This window comes from Rhinoderma darwinii, chromosome 2 (genome assembly GCF_050947455.1).
Source record: "Rhinoderma darwinii isolate aRhiDar2 chromosome 2, aRhiDar2.hap1, whole genome shotgun sequence".
NCBI lineage: Eukaryota > Metazoa > Chordata > Amphibia > Anura > Rhinodermatidae > Rhinoderma > Rhinoderma darwinii.
Genome location: NC_134688.1, coordinates 5,842,187 through 5,862,889, shown reverse-complemented (window position 1 = coordinate 5,862,889; position 20,703 = coordinate 5,842,187). Strand labels below are relative to the sequence as shown.

The 20,703-nt window shown below is 41.5% G+C and overlaps 1 protein-coding gene across 1 annotated transcript; it reads left to right on the top strand.

Annotated features, from left to right (window-relative positions):
* The first annotated feature begins 19,217 nt into the window (after positions 1-19,217).
* LOC142740336 (olfactory receptor 52D1-like) lies at positions 19,218-20,171 on the top strand. The gene has a single exon (XM_075849885.1). The coding sequence runs from the start codon at positions 19,218-19,220 to the stop codon at positions 20,169-20,171; it is 954 nt and encodes a 317-aa protein (XP_075706000.1).
* Positions 20,172-20,703: the final 532 nt, after the last annotated feature.

The following is a 20,703-nucleotide window of genomic DNA, read 5'->3' as shown; positions in this document are numbered from 1 at the left end:
ATAGGTACATGGGAGGGATGGATTTGTCAAATCAAGTCCTGAAGCCCTACAGCGCCATGCGGTGTGGTATAAGAAGCTGGCCGGGCACATCATACAGATGGCATTGTACAATGTGTACGTGCTACGTCGATGTTCAGGCCAGAGGGGAACTTTCCTGGAATTTCAAGATCTAATCTTTAGGGACCAGGAAGGGGGGGCACCCAGTACTTCTGGAAGCGAGGCCACACGCATCGTACCAGGGCAACACTTTCCAGGAGAGGTTCCCCAAACCGGTGGAAAGGGAAAGAGTCAAAAGAGGTGCAGAGTCTGCTATAAGAGGGGGATAAGGAAGAACACAATATACCAATGTGACACGTGTCTCGAAAAACCAGAGCTCTGTATAAAAGATTGTTTTAAAATGTATCATACATCCCTTGATTTTTAATTTACCCTGATGCACTCCGCACAGCTTACCCCCCTCATCTTTCCCTTCTGAGCCCTGCCGTATGCCCAGGCAGCTGATAACAGCCACATGTAGGGTATTGCCGTACCCAGGAGAACCCACATTACAATTTAAGGGGTGTATATCTCCGGTGGCGCATGCTGGGCACACTATATTGGACACTGAAATGGCATATATATATATAAAATTGCAAATCTCACACTGCACCATCTGCTGCGCATTATCTTTTACACAGTACCTGTGGGGTCAAAATGCTTACTACACCTCTAGATGAATGTCTTAAGGGGTGTAGTTTTTAAAATGGGGTCACTTCTCGGGGGTTTCAACTGTACTGGTACCTCAGGGGCTTCTGCATACATGACTTAGCACCAGAAAAGCTCCAGTAGGCCAAATGGTGGTCCTTTTCTTCTGAGCCCTCCCATGGGCCCAAACGGCAGTTTATCACCACAAATGGGGTATTGCCGCACTAAGGACAAATTGGGCAACAAAATGGGGTATGTTGTTCCTTGTGAAAATAAGAAATTTTGATCAAAAATGACATCTTATTGGAAAAAATATCATTTTTTAAATTTCACAGCCCAATTCAAATAGGTGCTCTGAAAAAACTGTGCTGTCAAAATGATAACAAAAACCATAAATGAATTCCTTGAGGGGTGTAGTTTCCAAAATGGGGTCACTTCTGGTGGGTTTCCATTGTTTTGATACCTCTGGGCCTCTGCAAATGCGACATGGCACCCGAAAACCAATCCAGCAAAATCTGGACTCCAACAAACACATAGCGCTCCTTTCCGTCTGAGCCCTCCCATGGGCCCAAACGGCAGTTTATCACCACAAATGGGGTATTGCCGCACTATGGACAAATTGGGCAACAAAATGGGGTATGTTGTTCCCTGTGAAAATAAGAAATTTTGATAAAAAATGACATCTTATTGGAAAAAATATCATTTTTTTCATTTCACAGCCCAATTCAAATAGATGCTGTGAAAAAACTGTGCAGTCAAAATGATAACAAAAACCATAAATGAATTCCTTGAGGGGTGTAGTTTCCAAAATGGGGTCACTTCTGGTTGGTTTCCATTGCTTTGATACCTCTGGGCCTCTGCAAATGCGACATGGCACCCGAAAACCAATCCAGCAAAATCTGGACTCCAACAAACACATAGCGCTCCTTTCCGTCTGAGCCCTCCCATGGGCCCAAACGGCAGTTTATCACCACAAATGGGGTATTGCCGCACTAAGGACAAATTGGGCAACAAAATGGGGTATGTTGTTCCCTGTGAAAATAAGAAATTTTGATCAAAAATGACATCTTATTGGAAAAAATATCATTTTTTTCATTTCACAGCCCAATTCAAATAGGTGCTGTGAAAAAACTGTGCGGTCAAAATGATAACAAAAACCATAAATGAATTCCTTGAGGGGTGTAATTTCCAAAATGGGGTCACTTCTGGTGGGTTTCCATTGTTTTGATACCTCAACACCTCTTCAAACCTGGCATGCTGCCTAAAATATATTCTAATAAAAAAGAGGCCTCAAAATGCACTAGGTGCTTCTTTGCTTCTAGGGCTTGTGTTTTAGTCCACGAGCGCACTAGAGGCACATGTGGGACATTTCTAAAAACTGCAGAATCTGGACAATACATATTTAGTAGTATTTCTCTGGTAAAACCTTCTCTGTTACTAAAAAAAAATTGAATAAAATTGAAAGTCAGCAGAAAAAATTAAATTTGCAAATTTCATTTCCACTTTGCTTTAATTCCTGTGAAATGCCTGAAGGGTTAAAAAACTTTCTATATGCTGTTTTGAATACTTTGAGGGGTCTAGTTTGTAAAATGGGGTGTTTTATGGGGGTTTCTAATACATAGGCCCCTCAAATCCACTTCAGAACTGAACTGGCACCTTCAAAAAAAGGCTTTTGAAATTTTCTTAAGAATTTGAGAAATTGCTGTTTATGTTCTAAGCCTTGTAACGTCCAAGAAAAATAAAATAATGTTCAAAAAACGATGCCAATCTAAAGTAGACATATGGGAAATGTGAACTAGTAACTATTTTTGGTGGTATAACCGTCTGTTTTTCAAGCAGATACATTTAAATTCTGAAAAATGCTATTTTTTGTAAATTTTCTCTAAATTTTGCAATTTTTCACAAATAAAGACTGAATATATCGACCAAATTTTACCACAAACATGAAGCCCAAAGTGTCACGAGAAAACAATCTCAGAATCGCTTGGATAGGTTTAAGCATTCCGACGTTATTACCATATAAAGTGAAATATGTCAGATTTGAAAAATGGGCTCTGAGCCTTAAGGCCCAAACTAGGCTGCGTCCTTAAGGGGTTAAGCAACCCCAGTTGATTCTACTTAGGAAGGGGGGAATGGAAGGCTACTGAATGTAATTGCACTATGATACATAACCTAGTTGCTTGAGTGAAGTCTTATTGCACCAATGGGAGGGAGATAAGGTATTAATCCACACCTCCAGTGCGGGGATTGTTTTATTGTTTTTAGTTAAACTGTTGAACAGGCAGTTTATGTTGTGGGAATCCATGCTCAGGGACATCTATTTCCGTACCGTATATTTAATAGCTCTTATATGAGAATTATATCCTGGAACGTCAAGGGGCTAAGGTCTCCACATAAACGCATGATGGTATTACGTCATCTGAAGCGTTTGCGTGCAGACATAGCGCTTTTACAAGAAACGCATTTGGCAGAGGCAGATTTCTTTAGGATGAAAAGGTTGTGGGTGGGTCAAGTGTTCGGATCCCCGGCTGTCGATTCGAAAGCGGGAGTTATTGTTCTTATACACCAAAAGTTTTCCCCAACAGTGTCACAGGTGTCTAGAAACTCGGAAGGTCGATGGATAAATGTATTACTTACTGGCTCCACAGAACAAATCAGTCTGTACAATGTCTATGGCCCAAACACACGTAGCTCATCCTTTTTTCATAATTTAAGCACTACAATTGGAGCGGATAGACATCCACATAAAATTCTAGGAGGTGACCTAAATGTCGTTTTACACCCGAGTGAAGATAGGACCACCACAGCTCAGGGGGGGAGAGCCCCCTCTATCACAACTGAAACGATATTAAAAAAATTCCTTACGGCCACTGATTTGACGGATATCTGGAGACTTCAAAACCCAGATGGTAGGGAATATTCCCATTATTCACATCCACACCAATCCTGGTCTCGCATTGACTATATGTTAGTATCCCCACTTTTATTACACCGAATGCGAGGGTGTGCAATTGAGCAGATGCTTATCTCGGATCATTCCCCTGTAGTATTGGACATACATGATTGCTTCCCCCACGGCACGGATTACTTATGGAGATTTCTGTCAAATCTGGCTACGGAGGAATCCTTCCAAAGCAAACTTAAAGGATGGTGGCAGGAGTATGAATTGACAAATGGAGTTCATGCAGATAACACCCAGCTTTATTGGGATACAGCGAAGGTAGTCATGCGGGGTCACATTATGGCATATGTCGCTAATTTTAAGAAAGTAACTAAACAAAAAATTGAGACTTACAGTACTACTCTCAGGACATCTTACACTCTTTTCCAGAATTCGCCTTCTCTAGTTAATAGAGAAGCCTGGAAAAAAGCCAAAAGCGACTACGAGCTATGGTTAGATAAGGGTGAGAAACTGAAGCGCTCGGCCTTAGAGGCGAAATTGTTTCGTTTTGGCAACAAGGCAGGCAGTCTTCTGGCCAGGCTCTCAAAAGGTCCATGGTCGCACTCTGTTATCGCTAGGTTAAAGGATCAATTGGGGCAGATGCAGAATCACCCCAAACAGATCAATTCCATTTTGAGGGATTTCTATGCCACTTTATACGCTAGTCGCCAGAGTATACCGGGGGTGACTCCTCTTTCTTTAGATTCCCTAAATTTGCCGGTTCTTACCGAGGAAGAGATGGTCTTGTTAGATTCCCCAATTACGGAAGATGAGCTCAAATCTGCGATCAATTCCCTGAAACTCAATAAAGCGCCAGGCCCCGATGGGTATACTGGGGAATATTTCAAAGCTCTGAGGGATCAAATGGCTCCATGTTTGTTTCAACTATATAATGGCTACCTGTCTGGGCAGCCGATTCCACCAGCCTCTAATGTCGCATATATAAATGTATTGCCGAAACAGGATAAGGATCCTGCTCTAGCATCATCATACCGACCAATCTCGTTAATTAATTTGGACCTTAAGTTGATGTCTAAAATAATGGCAGATAGGCTAGCCTTCATTCTCCCTAGATTAATTTCCCCTAGCCAGGTGGGCTTCGTCAAGGGCCGCTCAGCAGTGTCAAACATACGGAAAATTCTGAGTGTTCTAGATGACGTAAATCTTAATACTTCTGCTCATTCATCTCCGGCAATCCTTACCGTGGATGCCGAAAAAGCTTTTGATATGGTGGACTGGGGATGGTTGGGTAGGACTCTAGATTCCATGCATATAGTGGGCCCTTTTCGTACATACTTGTCCGCACTTTACACAGAACCGTCAGCACGGGTATACACTCCTGGTTTCCTGTCATCCCCTATTCCTTTATTTAAGGGCACTAGACAAGGTTGCCCGCTTTCCCCTCTTCTTTTTAACATTGCCCTTGAACCTTTTATTAGGGCATTGGAGGCTGATGGGGACATTCATGGTATAGCGGTAGGTTCGGCAGTAGTTAAGGCGTCATATTTTGCAGACGATGTATTGGTCTTTTTATCAGATCCGCTTAGGGACCTTCCTAGGGTTTTTGATCTACTGAGGGCTTTTGAGGCCTCTTCCGGGTTTAAGGTGAATGTGGAGAAATGTGAACTCCTAGATTTGTCCCGTACACGAACCTCAAGTAACTGGTCCACTCTAAACATCCCGGTGACCATAGCCAAAAGTTCAATCAAATATCTGGGAATCCATATAGGACGTACCCCAGATTCTATATATACTCTCAACTACCCCCCCCTGTTGTCTAAATTGGTTAATGAATTAACGAGGTGGCGCAGCTTGCCATTATCTTTTATGGGAAAATGTCATTTACTTAAGATGATAAGCTTTCCCAGATTGCTGTACCCGATGCAGACTATACCCCTTCTCCTTAGACACACTGATATTTTGAAACTTAATGCAGCCTTTACTTCCTTTATTTGGTCCCAAAAACGACCAAGGATAGCGCTGAGGAAGCTTATGTTACCCAAAGACCAGGGAGGCCTCAATTTCCCGGACCTTCGTAGGTACAATTTAGCATGCCTTGCTCGCCACGGGATAGATTGGTTGCAGCAATCTAACTTTTATTCCAATTATTCCCTAGAGGCAGGAGTGGTGTACCCGCTGCAGCTGTCATCGTTACTGCATACTGCTTTTGGTATTCTTCCTGACAGTGTGAGATACCGCATATTATTAAGAGATACAATAATGGCATGGAAGTCCCTTAGGTCTTCATTTGGGCTTCCTCAGCGTATATCCCCACACATGAATCTATGGGGACACCCGGGCTTCACGCAGGGGAGAGAAAACTCTAATTTTCGGCATTGGCGGGCTTTGGGCATCACAACACTCAGGCACATTCTGCACCCTTCTGAAAACCGTGTAAGGAGCTTTCAGGAACTGGTAGATACTTTTAATGTCCCTTTGCATCATCATTTAGCTTACTGTCAGCTACACTCTTTTATACGCTCCTTAAGTCGAGGTGTGACACAGGTGTGGCTGGAAAACCCCATTGATTCTATGATTGAATCTCCTCCAGCTAAAACCTCCTTATCACATCTGTATAAAACATTTCGGGACCAACAGGGGAGGTCTACGGCAGCACTGCTGTTTAAAGCATGGAGCAAAGAGTTCCCGGTCTCAGAATTATCTCAACAAATCTTGGAAGGGTGGTTAAAAGTGAGAAAAGCGGTAGTAAATGAGCAATGGCGTGAGACACATTTTAAATTTATACATCGCGCTATCTATGGTTTCAATATTCCCCCACATCCAAATGCGCCTGATAGATTGCAGGCTTGCCCAAGATGTGCCACTCCCAAAACCGATCTTCTACATGGATTATGGAAGTGCCCCAAACTCGTTCCGTATTGGACCGAGATAGTGCAATTTATAAAGGATACTTGGGAAATCTCACTTACCCTGGACCCACTGTCTCTGCTGTTTCATGTCTTTCCTGATCTCCCTAGTGCACCACAAGCCCTTCATGTATTCTTGCTGATCGCTAAAAGATGCTTATTGGCACAATGGCTTACGCCTCTTATACCTACACTTACAGATCTAATGTACCAGATGAAGAAGGGTATACATATGGATAAGTTAGACATAGAGCGTACACCGGAAGCTAAAGCTTCCAAATTTTTCCAGAAATGGAAGACTTTTATTTCCAAGCATTATCGACAAAGCGAGATTGTGGAATTGATGGCACCATTTCATTACACGTCCTGGTATTTGACAAGAGCGGTTGCGGGGACGCTAGGTAATTTGGGGCCTCAGTGAAGGTCTAGCGCAAGGAGGGGGGGTGCACAAAGCTTGACCATGAAGATATATATGATTATTAGATCTGATGTCCAAATGTCGTATATTGGTTTCTATTGAAGATTAATTGAAAACTGATGGGCCCCTGAGCTATGGTGGGGGGGGGGGGGGTATGTTTGATTGTTTAAGTTACTTTGGTCTAATGTTATTTGTAACAACAAGTACCTCAATGTACATCGGCGATACTGCGAATGTTGCAGAATATTGTATTCTCTGTTGTATCTTATGCAATATGTTGCTATTATTGTACATTTCCTTTTCTCAGGGATCAATTTTGATATATAATATTTGATTTCTCTTTGATTTTCTGTTTTTTGTAATGCTATAAAATCCAATAAAATTTGTTTACAAAAAAAAACGATGCATTAACTTTATTCTATTGGTCATAGTGTTTATTATGTTTACTACTTTTACAAGGAAGAGACTAATTGTTAAAAATAAAATTTGTGTTTTGTCGCCACATTCTGGGAGCCAGAACTTTTTATTTTTTGCAGCGATTGAGCAGTGTGGGGGCTTATTTTTTGCAGGGCGAGATGTAGTTTCTATTGGTACCATTTGAGACTACATGAGACTTTTTGATCACTTTTTAATGACAGCGATTCTGGCGTTTTATATTTCCGTGCACATTAAATAATGCTATAGTGTAATAGTTCGGACTTTTACGGACGCAGCAATACTAATTTTGTCTTTTTTTGTTGTTTTCTTTTACATTACTTCAAAGGAAAAATGGGAAAAGTTTTTGTTTTTTTTACAATACTAATAACTTTATTTAACTTTTTTTTTACACAGTTTATTAGTCCCCCTAGGAGACTTGAACCAGCGATTGTTAGATGTACAATACACTGCAACACTAATATATTGCAGTGTGTTATCATGTTTACAGGCTCCTGTTAAGCCAGAGGCCAGGGACACGGCTTAACAGGAGATGAAGAAAGGCAGTTCTGGGGGTCTTCATTAGGCCCCTGGGTTACCATGACAACCATTGGCTGATGAGCTGTCAGAGGGGAGGGCCCTCCTGTGTGTAAGGTTTTAGATGATGCGATCGTGCTTGATCGCAGCATCTACTAAGGGGTTAAATAGTAAGAAACAGCCTGATCACTGTTCCTGGCTGTTATTCCCGGGTGTCAGCTGTAAAACACAGCTGACACCCGCTGCGTATGGAGCGGGCTCAGCGGTTGAGCCGTCTCTGAACATTACCTCACCCACCACGATGCAATAGTACATTGTGGCACGGGAAGAGGTTAAAATAACCTCATTGAATACAAAAGGTCTAAATTCCCCCTTCAAAAGGGCATCTGTGTGGAGCAGTGGCGTAACTACCAGTGTAGCAGTCATATTGGCTTCTACGGTGCCCTCGGCATGAAGGGACCCGTGTTGCCCGCTGGCACAGCCCCGTGGCTCTGCTACATGGCGCCACACTCAATAGTATCTGCATCCTTAGGAAGAGGATACTGTTGAACACATTGGCATAGCAGCAAAGCATCTCCCTCCTCTACCATTTACAAGGCTACAGGCCACGTTCGGCTTGCAGGCTATCAGTCCGGCGTGATGATGTCACTGGATCATGCCGTCAGCATTGATGCTTTGGAGCTGTTCTGTTCGTCGCTGGAACGGTCCCTATGTGAGTATAAGTTTTTCAGTTTTATTTGTTTGAGGGGCGCAATCTGCCGGTAGGGCTATTTGGCACTATCTACAAGGGTGAGGTGGGGGTGCATTTCTACAGGGGGGCTGTATGGCACTATCTACAAGGGGGAGGTGGGAGGCGTTATCTACAAGGGGGGCTGTATGGCACTATCTACAAGGGTGAGGGGGGGCACTATCTACAGGGGCGGCTCTATGGCACTATATACAAGGGGGTGGGGGGCACTATCTACAGGGGGTTGTATTGCATGATCTCCAAGGGGGAGGTGGAGGGCACTATCTACAAGGGGGGCTAAATGGCATTGTCTACAAGGGGGCACTACCTAGAGGGGGGAAGGGTGGAACAAATCTACATGGGGGTGTGACACTATCTACAGGGGGGCAGCATAGCACTGTCTACAGGGGGGCTGCATGGCCCAATCTAAAGTGGGGGGCTGCATGACACAATATACAGGGGGGCTGTATGGCAGAATCTACAGGGGGCTGTATGGCAGAATCTACAGGGGGGCACTATTTACAAGGGGCACTATCTACAGGGGGCATTATCTACAAGGGTTAACCGTTTCTGCTTGTGAGCATTGTTTAGGGGTGGCCGAATAATAGCTTTTTGCACACTTGCAAACCTCTGGAGGATCCTACACCTTGAGGTTCGCGGGACTCCAGAGGCACCAGCGGCTTCAAATACCGGTTTGCTGCTTTGCAATGGCATTTTAGCAGCTGCTCTCCTAATCCTTTTAATTTGTCTGTCAGAAACCTTCCTCATTATACCTTTATCTGAACGAACCCGTCTGTGCTCTGAATCAGCCACAAATCTTTTCACAGTACGATGATCACGCCTTTGTTTTCTTGAAATATCCGATGTTTTCATACCTTGTCCAAGGTATTGCACTATTTCATGCTTTTCAGCAGCAGAGAGATCCTTTTTCTTTCCCATATTGCTTGAAACCTGTGGCCTGCTTAATAATGTGGAACGTCCTTCTTAAGTAGTTTTCGTTTGATTGGGCACACCTGGAAAACTAATTATCACAGGTGTCTGAGATTGATTACAATGATCCAAAGAGCCCTAAGACACAAGACCATCCATGAGTTTCATTGAAAAACTAATAATTAAATGTTTATGACACTTAAATCCAATGTGCATAATAATTTGGAACACAGTGTAGTACAGGGGCATTGCCAGTGCACAGAACATTTTGGCGGCCCCTGTAGACTCTTATAACGGGAATACATATATTAACTGGCATGATTTTGAACAAAAATCATTGGCTAGTCTTGAGGACATGTTGGCGGTCTGCAGCTAGCTACCGGGGGAAGTCAATGCATATGACAGGCCATGTACCCTGGGTGTTGGGTGCTAAGGGAGGGTGCCAACAAGAAACTAAAGTTTTTAGAGACAGGACTAGGACAGAAAACATCCATCTGTGGATATGCCATAAATATCTGAGATGAGATCTGAAAAAACCCCTTTAGGCCATAATCACACACACAGTTTTTTGTGCATTTTTTTTAGCCAACACCAGAAGTTGATCCAAAGGTTTAAAGAAAACATTGATGCATTTCATTTCTTTTGTGTCCAGTTCTGTTTGGCTAAAAAAAAACTGCACTAAAAACTGCACCAAAACTGCGTGTGTGTGATCCAGGCTTTCAGACTATACGAAGATTATAGCTGAATTTATTTTGAAGTTCTCCAGGGAGGTCAGGCTGGATGTCAAGAGAGGGACGCGTCACCAAGACAACGGCCGGGTAAGTATGAATTTCTTTTACTTTCACTAGGGAAAGTGCTGTCCCTTCTCTCTATCCTGCACTGATAGAGAGAAGGGAAGTACTTTCACCTCAATACGCAACGGCTAATTCGCATCAATTTAATGATTAATGTTTGCGGAAATACGCCACGTCTGGCCATGCCCTAATAGACAGTAGGCAGCGACGCACATTTACTTCAGGATCTGCAGCAGACGCTAGGAATTTGCAGTTTGATGTGCCGCGGATCCCCATGAGGATGAGCCCCAATCAATGCATTTTATCTATTTGGGGCTATTCCGCGGGTTTTTCCATGTGGAATCTGCAGGAAAAGGAAGCATGTTACTTATTCTTGCAGATTTTTTTCCGGGGCATGTGAACTGGTTAACAAAACCCTAATTTCAGGTGCATTTTATCCGGATTTTCATCGGATTTGACGCAGAATCCGTAACTTGTGAACAGGGCCAATACTTATCATAGCTAAGGGTTTTTACAATTGCATCCATTATAGACAATACTCTGTGAGCTAAGACTGAGTTCACACTTGCGTTGTATAAAACATTACTCTGATCCGTTTTTAATCAAAATAACGAGAAAAAAAAAACTGATCAGTAAAAAATCCATTGAAAACAATAGTATTTTTAATTGTATCCGTTCGCATCTGTTTGTGTCCGTTATGTTAGTCATCAATTTTTGGCGGAGATAAAAGTGCAGAGTACGAGACTTTTTTCTCCATTCAAAAAAACGGATGTCTGGCGGATGGGTTATTTATTCTATTTTTACACCGTTATTTTTATCTGTTGATCTAAAAACGGATCATTGTTATTGATTATGCAACACAAGTGTGAACTTAGCCTAAAGAGCCTGGACTCTACACTGCTACATTTTACCTGCAACTGATACATTGTAACAAACTATCAGGACAGGAGATAGATTTATGCTACACTCACTTGTAGATAGCGCCCCCCACCTCTCCTTGTAGATAGTGCCATACAGCCCCTCCCCTCCTGTAGATATCGCAAAAACTTCTCCCTGTAGATGTCACCATACAGCCCCTCCCCTCCTACAGATATCGCCATACAGCTCCCTGTAGATGTCGCCATACAGCCCCTCCCCTCCTGTAGATTTGCGCCATACAGCTCCCTGTAGATGTCGCCATACAGACCCTCCCCTCCTGTAGATCTGTAGATAGCGCCATATAGCTCCTTGTAGATAGTGCCATACAGCCCCTCCCCCCTGTAGATATTGCCATAGAGCCCCCTGTAGATAGCACCATACAGCCCCTCCCCTCCTGTAGATATCACCATACTGCTCCCTGTAGATGTCACCATACAGCCCCTCCTCTCCAGTAGATATTGCCATACAACCCCCTGTAGATATCGCCATACAGACCCCCTGTAGATATCACCATACAGACCCACTGTAGATAGCGTCCCCATCTCTATTTGTAGATAGTGCCATACAGCCCCTCCCCTCCTGTAGATATCACCATACAGCCCCCCTGTAGATATCGCCTTACAGCCCCTCCCCTCCGGTAGATATCGCAATACTGCTCCCTGTAGATGTCAACATACAGCACCTCCCCTCCAGTAGATATCGCCATACAGACCCCTGTAGATAGTGCCATACAGCCCCCTCCCAGCAAGAATAGAACCCGCTCAACCTCATCCGGCAGACCTGATAGGAAAATGTTGTTCCCAATATTAGTCAGGTGTACACCATCCGGCAGCGAAAGAAAACAGTTGTCCCCCTCCAATTGCCTGTGAGGGACCACTACGCCACCCCGAGCCCTGATTAAACTAGAAAGTTTATCGCACCCCTGCACTATTGCAGACCACAGCAAGCCCATGTTAGAGAAGAGGACATGAAAATGGTTAATATCAGACTTTAGGAGTGTGATTAAGTTATTAACTCCATTACACGTACATGAATCAGGTAATTCCAACCTGCGAGAAAAACTAACACCATAGGCGCAGGTTGACACCTACTAACATCAACCACAGCAAGCAAAACCTGCAGCCATCGCAGGCCCCTGGAAACCTCTCCAGAAGACGTCTGATTCCGAAAAACCCAGCGATGTACCTCCAGGCCGCACCACTGCCCTCCTCTCAGCCCAATAAACATAAGAATGGTGGATGACCCAGACTGCCTACGCCACGAACAAGTAACAATTAATTTTTGGGAAAATCGGAGACGTATGTAATGCATAAAACAAGCATGGTCTGGCAGGCATAACTAGTGGCAGACCTGGGGGCCTTTATTAGGCCCCCCGGCTGCCATAGCAACCGACACCTTGCGATCTTACGCAGGGTGCCGGTGGGTGGTTGAGGGAGCTCCTTCCCTCTCTTTAAAACCACTCAGATGCGGCGATCGCTATTGAGCGCCGCATCTGAGGGCTTAAACGAGTGAGATTGATACTGATATCGATCTCACCCGTTAGAGCAGGGCTGCTCCTTGCTTTCAGCTACCGGAGGAACAGGGAGATTTAACGACTCCCTGCTCTATATATTTATTCGGATGCAGCGCCGTAAAAAGGCTCTTGCATCGGAATAAAGCCCGTTAGTGGCTGCCGTAAAAACGCCTATGGGCAGTTACTAACAGGGTTAGGAAGGTATTGAAGAGAAGTAAGACAACTAATTGGTTGTGTAGTTGGCCTTTCCATACCTTTCATCCTGCTATTTTGTGTATTAGGATATGTTCACACTTCTTCCATTATTTATGTTTCTCAAACTTGTGGTGCTTAAACTCATATATTGCTGGAAGGTATTATTATTGACTGCGGCATCTAAGTTATTAAACATCTGGGATCGGAGGTATCCCCGATCATGACCGTTGCAGTAAAGTGTTGGCTGTAACTTACAGTTGACATCCGCTAAGTGTGGAGCAAGCTCAGCCTGTGAACCCCCGCCACACTTTTCTTCCGGATGTAACGATGTTTCTGACCAGTTGGAGTCTGATTGCCGGGACCCCCACCAATGCTCAATGCTGGATTGCGGCTGACCCTCCTGTAGGGCAACAATGTACTAATAAAGTTAATTGGATAATTGGGTTGGAAAAGATGGTTCATATTAAGAGAAATACGTGACAAACGTTTTAAGCATTATGGGCTACATGGTTAGATGAATGAAGTCTGGCACCGGCAGATCTTACTAGGCAAAGCATTTTGCTTTGTTAGTAGGTACTTAGGGTGTGCTTTACTAATACTTGTGCTAATGTATAATGTATAGGAATGATTCTCTGATATTCTGCGTATATAATGTACATGTGGTAACTGCGTATTCTTGTGTTATTTCTTCTGCAAATTTGAATGAGGATGTTCTCTTCAGGTTTTACGGGTTGGGGGGAAGTAGGGGACTATTTTTTAGTTGTAATACAAAAATGTGTAAATAAAAAAATATATGATTAAAAAATAATAATAAAATCACAAATAATATTAATAATAATAAAAATAATAATAATTATATAATAATAATAATAATAATAATAATAGCTACATAATGTGTTATAATGATTATACTCAATGAGGGCGGTACAGGCAAACTCAATAATAATATAATCACTAATAATAAGGATAATAATAATAATAATAATAATAATAGTAGTAGTAAAAATAATAATAATAATAATAATAATAATAATAATAGTAGTAAAAATAATAATAATAATAATAATAATAATAATAATAATAATAGTAAAAATAATAATAATAAGATCAATAATAATTTAATCACTACTAAAAATAATAAAAAATATATAATCCATAATAATAATAATAATAATAATAATAATAATAGTAATAATAATAATAATAATAATAATAATAATAATAATAATAATAGTAATAATAATAGTAATAATAATAATAATAATAATAATAATAATAATAGTAATAGTAATAATAATAATAATAGCTACATAATGTGTTATAATGATTATACTCACTAAGGGCGGTACAGGCAAACTCAATATAATATAATCACAAATTATTATTATTATAAATATATAATTATTATATAATTGAGTAATATTTAAAAGTAAAAATTATTTAAACAAAATTACTTAACAGGTAATTAACATAAAATGTATCATAATTCTGTATATTCCTGTATGTTATTATTTCACTATCTTTTAAATACAATTACGTATTATATAAATCAGCATAAGAAAGATCAGAGGTAATGAGTAAGACATTTTCCCCAGGAGAACAATCCCTGCAGATGATAAACTTCAATGTACAATAAAAAGACATTATTAGCATCAGTCCTAATTAGTCCCATAAACCAGAAACACGTGAATATAAAGCCGCGAGATACGAGGAGGATGAGGCATTGGGTGTGCCGGCACCGACCTCAGTGAGTAGAATCATTATCAAACATTATGAAGCTATTATTATTCATATTTCATTGTAACCACTTTTCCTTTCTTGCTGTCAGTGAATGGGAACATGCAGCCATTTTACACTTTTTTATTTTCGTTTTTTCCTCCCCTCATTCCAAAAGCCATAACTATTTTATTCTTCCATTGATATAGCTGTATGAGGGCTTGTTTTTGTGGGACAAGTTGTATTTTTTCAAGATGTCATTAAATATAGCATATAATGTGCTGGGAAACTGAAAATAATTCTTTGTGGAGTGAAATGAGAAAAAAACAGCGATTCCTCCATTGTTTTTTGGGTTTCGGTATTTTTTTAGCATTTACCAGGCTGTAAAAACAACATGCATGTTTTACTATTTTTAAAAAGAAAAAACAAATAGCTAAAATAAAAAAATTAGTTTCGCCACATACTGAGTGCCATAACTTTTTCATTTTTCCATCAATTGAGCGGTGCGATGATTTTTTTTTAGGGCACGCTATAGTTTTTGTTACAATTTTGCAGTACATTTGACTTTTTGATTACTTTTTATTCAATTTTTGTAGGAGGGAAGGTGAAGGAAAACAGTAATTCTGGAGGAAACCAATATTGTTTATTTTTATATTTTTTACGTTACTTTAGGGAAAAATGGGAAAGGTTTTGTTTTTTTTGCACTTTTCAAAAAACATAATTGTATATAAGAAACTTTTATTTAACTGTGTTTTACTTTTTTTTTATTAGTCCCCCAGAGGACTTGAACTAGCAATTGTTGGATCGCTTGCACAATATACTGCAATACTTATGTTTAAGAAGGCCCCTAAGGTTGGCATAAAAATCATTGGCGTCGTGATAATGGACTAATGGAGGGGGCCGACCCCCTTTTTCTAACATCTTTGATGTCGTGGTCGCCATTGACTGTGGCATCTAAATGATTAACCCGTTAGTGACCGGCCCATCGTGTTTCTACGTCGGTCACTAACGAGCCTTATTCCGATGCCATAGACTTTTTACGTCGCGGCATCGGAATAAGTAAACAGAGCAGGGAACTGTCAAATCTCCCTGCTCTCAGCTGCTAGAGGTAGCTGAGGGCTGGGGGCGTCCCTGCTCTGCCGGGTGAGATCGATATTAGTATCGATCTCACCCGTTTAACCACTCAGATGCGGTGCTCAATAGCGAACGTCGCATCTGAGTGGTTTTGGAGAGAGGGAGGGAGCTCCCTCTCATCCAACTGACACCCGGCGATAAAATCGCCGAGCGTCTGTTTCTCCGATGGCAGCCGGGGGCCTAATAAAGGCCCCCAGGTCTGCCTGTGGTGAATGCCTGCTAGGTCATGCCGGAGGCATGACCTAGCAGATGCCTGTTCGTTTTACACGGACAGGCATAATACACTGCAATACAGAAGTATTGCAGTGTATTATAAATGTGATCGGACCATCGCATAGTGAAGTCCCCTAATGGGACTAGTAAAAAAGTGAAAAAAAAGTTTAATAAAAATTAAACAAACTGCTTTATTATTAACAAACAAAATAAAGTAAAAAAGTTACACATATTTGGTATTGCCGCGTCCGTAACGACCCCGACTATAAACTTATTACATCATTTAACTCGCAGGGTGAACATCGTAAAAAATAAAATAAAAAAACATGCAAAAATTGCTGCTTTCTTTGAATCCAGCCTTAAAAAAAAATGTGATAAAAAGTGATCAAAAAGTCGCATCTACTCCAAAATGGTACCCATAAAAACTACAAGTCGTCCCGCAAAAAAAAAAGCCTTCCTACAACTGCATCGGCGAAAAAATAAAAACGTTACGGCTCTTCAAATATGGAGACACAAAAACAAATAATTTTGAAAAAAAAGCGTTTATACTGTGTAAAAGTAGTAAAACATACAAAATCTATACAAATTTGGTATCGTTGCAATCGCAACAACCCGCTGAATAAAGTTATTGTGTTATTTATACCACACGGTAAACGGCGTAAATTTAGGAGGGAAAAAAGTGTGGGGAAATCGCAGGTTTTTTTTCTATTCCCCCTTAAAAAAAATTAAGAAAAGTTAATCAATAAATTCTATGTACCCCAAAATTGTGCTATTATAAAGTACAAGTTGTCCCGCAAAAAACAAGATCTTATACAGCTATGTCGACGAAAAAAAATAAAAAGTGTCTAGCTCTTTGAATGAGACGATGGAAAAACGTAAAAAAATGGCTTGGTCATTAACGTCTAAAATAGGCTGGTCATTAAGGGGTTAAACATCTGGGATCGGAGTTATCTCAGATCACAACCGTTGCTGTGAAGTGTTGGCTGTAACAAACAGTCGACACTCGCGGAGCCCGTGAGCCTCCTCCACACTTTTCCTTCCTGCCTATGACATAACTATGTTTCTGATCGGTTGGCGTCTGACTGCCAGGACCCCCACCGAACCTGAGATTGAAGGAACAGTCTGTCTTAGCGTTGTGTCCCCTTTAAAGTTTTTCTCAGCCCTATTCACCACTAGTAACCCTAGAATGGGGTCCGTTTTAGTGCTGTGGCCCCTTTATTCTCAGAGGTTGGGACTCCAGTGATCAGAAAGTGATGGCGTGTCCTAGCAATATGTGTTTCTCAAAGATTAGTTTGCGGTTCGCCAGCCATTAGGCAGCATTTGTAAATTGATTCTCCAAATATATTGTATGGACTGGTAAATCTGCCGAGTGGTGAATCAAGTAAATCGACAAATCAGACAAAACGGTTCACACATCTCTATGCAGGACCCAGGTCTGCGCCCATGTAAAGACCCTCTACTGTAAATCAAAAAATTCTAGAAAAAAATCAATAAGATTACAGGACTGTGAGCTGAAAAAAAAATGCAATTCGGCCAAAGTTTTTGGGCTTTTGTTTTTACCAAGTTTACTGTATGGTAAACATTACATGTTATCTTTATTTCGCAGGTCAATATAATTACGGCGATACCAAAATTATATCGTTTTTTGTTTTTTATCTTTTACTACTTATACAAAGTAAAAACACTGTAAAAAAGATAAAAACTATTTTTTTTTTGTGTCACCATAATCTGAGACCCATGACTTGATAAAGCAGTGTAAGGGCTTTTTTGTTTTTTTTGGTTTGGATTTTATTATGAGGTACATGTGACTTTTTGTTCACTTTTTATTCAATTTGTTTGGGGAAGCGACAAAAAATGAGCAATTCTGGCATATTTTAAACAACATAATATTTGAACAGTTTAACCTTTTACGGAGGTGACAATACCAATTGTGTTTTCTGTTTTTATTGCTTATATTTTTTTTGTAAAAAATTTCACATTTTTTTTTTTACTTTTAGTTATATATTTTCTTCATATATTGTTACAAATATTTTTTCTCTTTTTTTAGTCTTTTTGGGAGACTTTAATATGTGATCGGTTTCCATGTCCCATTCAAGTGAATGGGACAGTACTACAATACTTTGCACAACCGCTACGAAAGTAACGGCATGTGCAAGTAAGAAGTTGATGTGAACAATAAAGGGCCCCCTTCAAACAGCTGATCAGCGGGGGTGTCGAGAGTCACACCCCCACCGATCTAACCTTAGGATAGGCCATTCATTTTAAAATCACGGATAACCTATTTAACACATAGAAAAGGAATAGGTGTCACGTTGGGTTCGTGGACCCACTGGGCCGTACCGTCTTGGCGGTAAGGCAGCTGGCCAACAGGACACAGGTCAAAGTCTATAGTTCGTATAGGTACCTGTGATAGCTCGGACAGTAGCAAGGCAGGCTTGGCAGGAACTTGGCAGGAGGTGAACGTCAGGCGTGGAGAAGGAGGACAGGCGTGGTATACAGCACAGCACGACACTGGATCAGGATACAAGTATAGGATACAGGAACAGGAATACTGGGAGCAGGAAACACTAGGAGGCCATATGCAAGACAGACTAGGAATACACAACAAAGCTCAGGCAAAGAACTAGGGGGCTGGACCCCTCTTATAGTCCAGAGTACTCACGGGTCAAGGTTCATGAACGAAGTCCGGTGCGTGCGCTGCCTCTTTGAGAGCGGGCATGAGCATGCGCGTGCACCCTACGGGATCCGGCTGTGGTGAGTAGATGTGAGCGCTGGCTTCTCCTGAAGAGGAGGCTGGGGCGAGCGCTTGCCGACTCGTGGCTGTGGGGGAGAATGGAGAACGGAGCTGACAGCCCGCAGCCACGGACATTACAATAGATCGCCAGGCCTGGCTTTATTAGCTGGTTCTGGTCTAAGTAGAAACCCGAAGACGACCGGTGGCTGGGGCCAGGAGGGGTGAATCAGGCTGCATTGTTGGCAAGGCAAGATGATGCGGCCGGTGGCTGATGCCTGGAGAACTGCAGCTGCCAGTGAGGATTTACCTCTGGAGCGAGGTAACAATATTGTATGGAGACTGGAAATATAATAACAAAATTATATGTAGACGGGAGATTTTATTAAAGCAGTAATCCAGTTATATATTTCCTTAAATATTGTGCAGAAATAATTTTTCACTTATCTTTTACAGGTCTCAATAAGCCACATATATCCATTACAATGCAGAACTACAGCTACCCTCACCCATCCACCCTCTCCCTTGGCTTTGGGGAAATGGCAAATTCTAGATATCTCTACGGTGTTATTTCTCTGTCTATGTACATGATGATCGTTCTATTTAACTGTTCCGTCATCGCTACGGTAGTGTTAAACAAAAGTCTACAAGAGCCAATGTACATCTCCATATCCGTATTGTGCGTCAATGGCGTATACGGAAGTAGCACGTTCTTGCCTAACCTTTTTGTGGACTTGTTCTTCAAAATTGATTCCATCTCCTACATTGGTTGTGTTACACAAGTGTTCTGCATTCATACCTATGTAGGGTGTGAGATGACCATTCTAACCATCATGGCCTATGACCGTTATGTGTGTATCTGCAACCCTCTGAGATACAACAATATCATGACCATCACCTCAGTGGCCAAACTCGTGATCTCTGCTTGGATTTACACCATTGTCCTGGTGTCAATACATATTGTATTGACCATCAGACTTCCGTTATGTGACCGGGTCATCCTGAAGATCTACTGTGACAACTGGTCCATTGTAAGACTCTCTTGTGTTGACACAATGATTAACAATGGTTTTGGTCTTTTCATTGCCTCGACCTTCATCACATTGATGCCAATTCTGATCATTTGCTCTTATATACAGATACTCAGGGCTTCTATAAAGTCCTCAATGGATTTTCGAGCTAAAGCCTTGCAAACCTGCACCCCTCACCTCATTACCATCACCAATTACACCTCAAATTTATTGTTCGAACTGTTCATGTACAGGTTTATACCAACTGAATTTTCTTATGAACTGAGAACGGTCATGTCCGTTCAACTCCTTATTGGACCACCAGTTTTAAATCCTCTAATTTATGGAATGAAGGTGAAGGAAATTAGAATAAGAATTGTCCAGCTCTATCATTTACCGAGCAGAAAAGTTAATGAAACAAAAAAGTAGTATGTTACACCCAGTTACAAGTTAGTGGTAAATAGTTGGTCCACTTTGGGTCAATCCCCTTTTTGTTAGAAGGCTCTCCCCCAAAAAAACACTGATCACAGCGTGTCCTGCTGCTAAGATTGCTAGCATACATTTGTTATCTGCAGAGAAATCTGGCAGCGATGTTCAATTCCCCTGCAGTGCCCCCACAGGATAATTGAGGCATTGCATGTACCCATTTAACTCAAGCACTGACCCCTGGCTTCCTGACTACACTATGTTTTACCCATTGAACCACATCGCTGTCTGACACCTGTTGTCAATTTTGAAAAGCCTGACTCTGCTCTCTCCCTCTCTATGTTACTTTTCCCGGTACATTTAGATTTACATCTGTTTTTGGTCTAGTTTACCACCAGCTAACAGTAGGCAGAGAAATAACTAGCTGGACTAGCTAGAGGCATCTAAGTACTGGAGCCAGATGAGTACCTTGATCCTAGTTAAAGTTGTGTCAAGGGGGGTGGGGTGCAGTAGGGTAATATTGTTGGTTATTTCT

Excerpts from the sequence above, each read along its gene's own strand:
- LOC142740336 (XM_075849885.1), top strand. The coding sequence starts at position 19,218 with ATGCAGAACTACAGCTACCCTCACCCATCCACCCTCTCCCTTGGCTTT.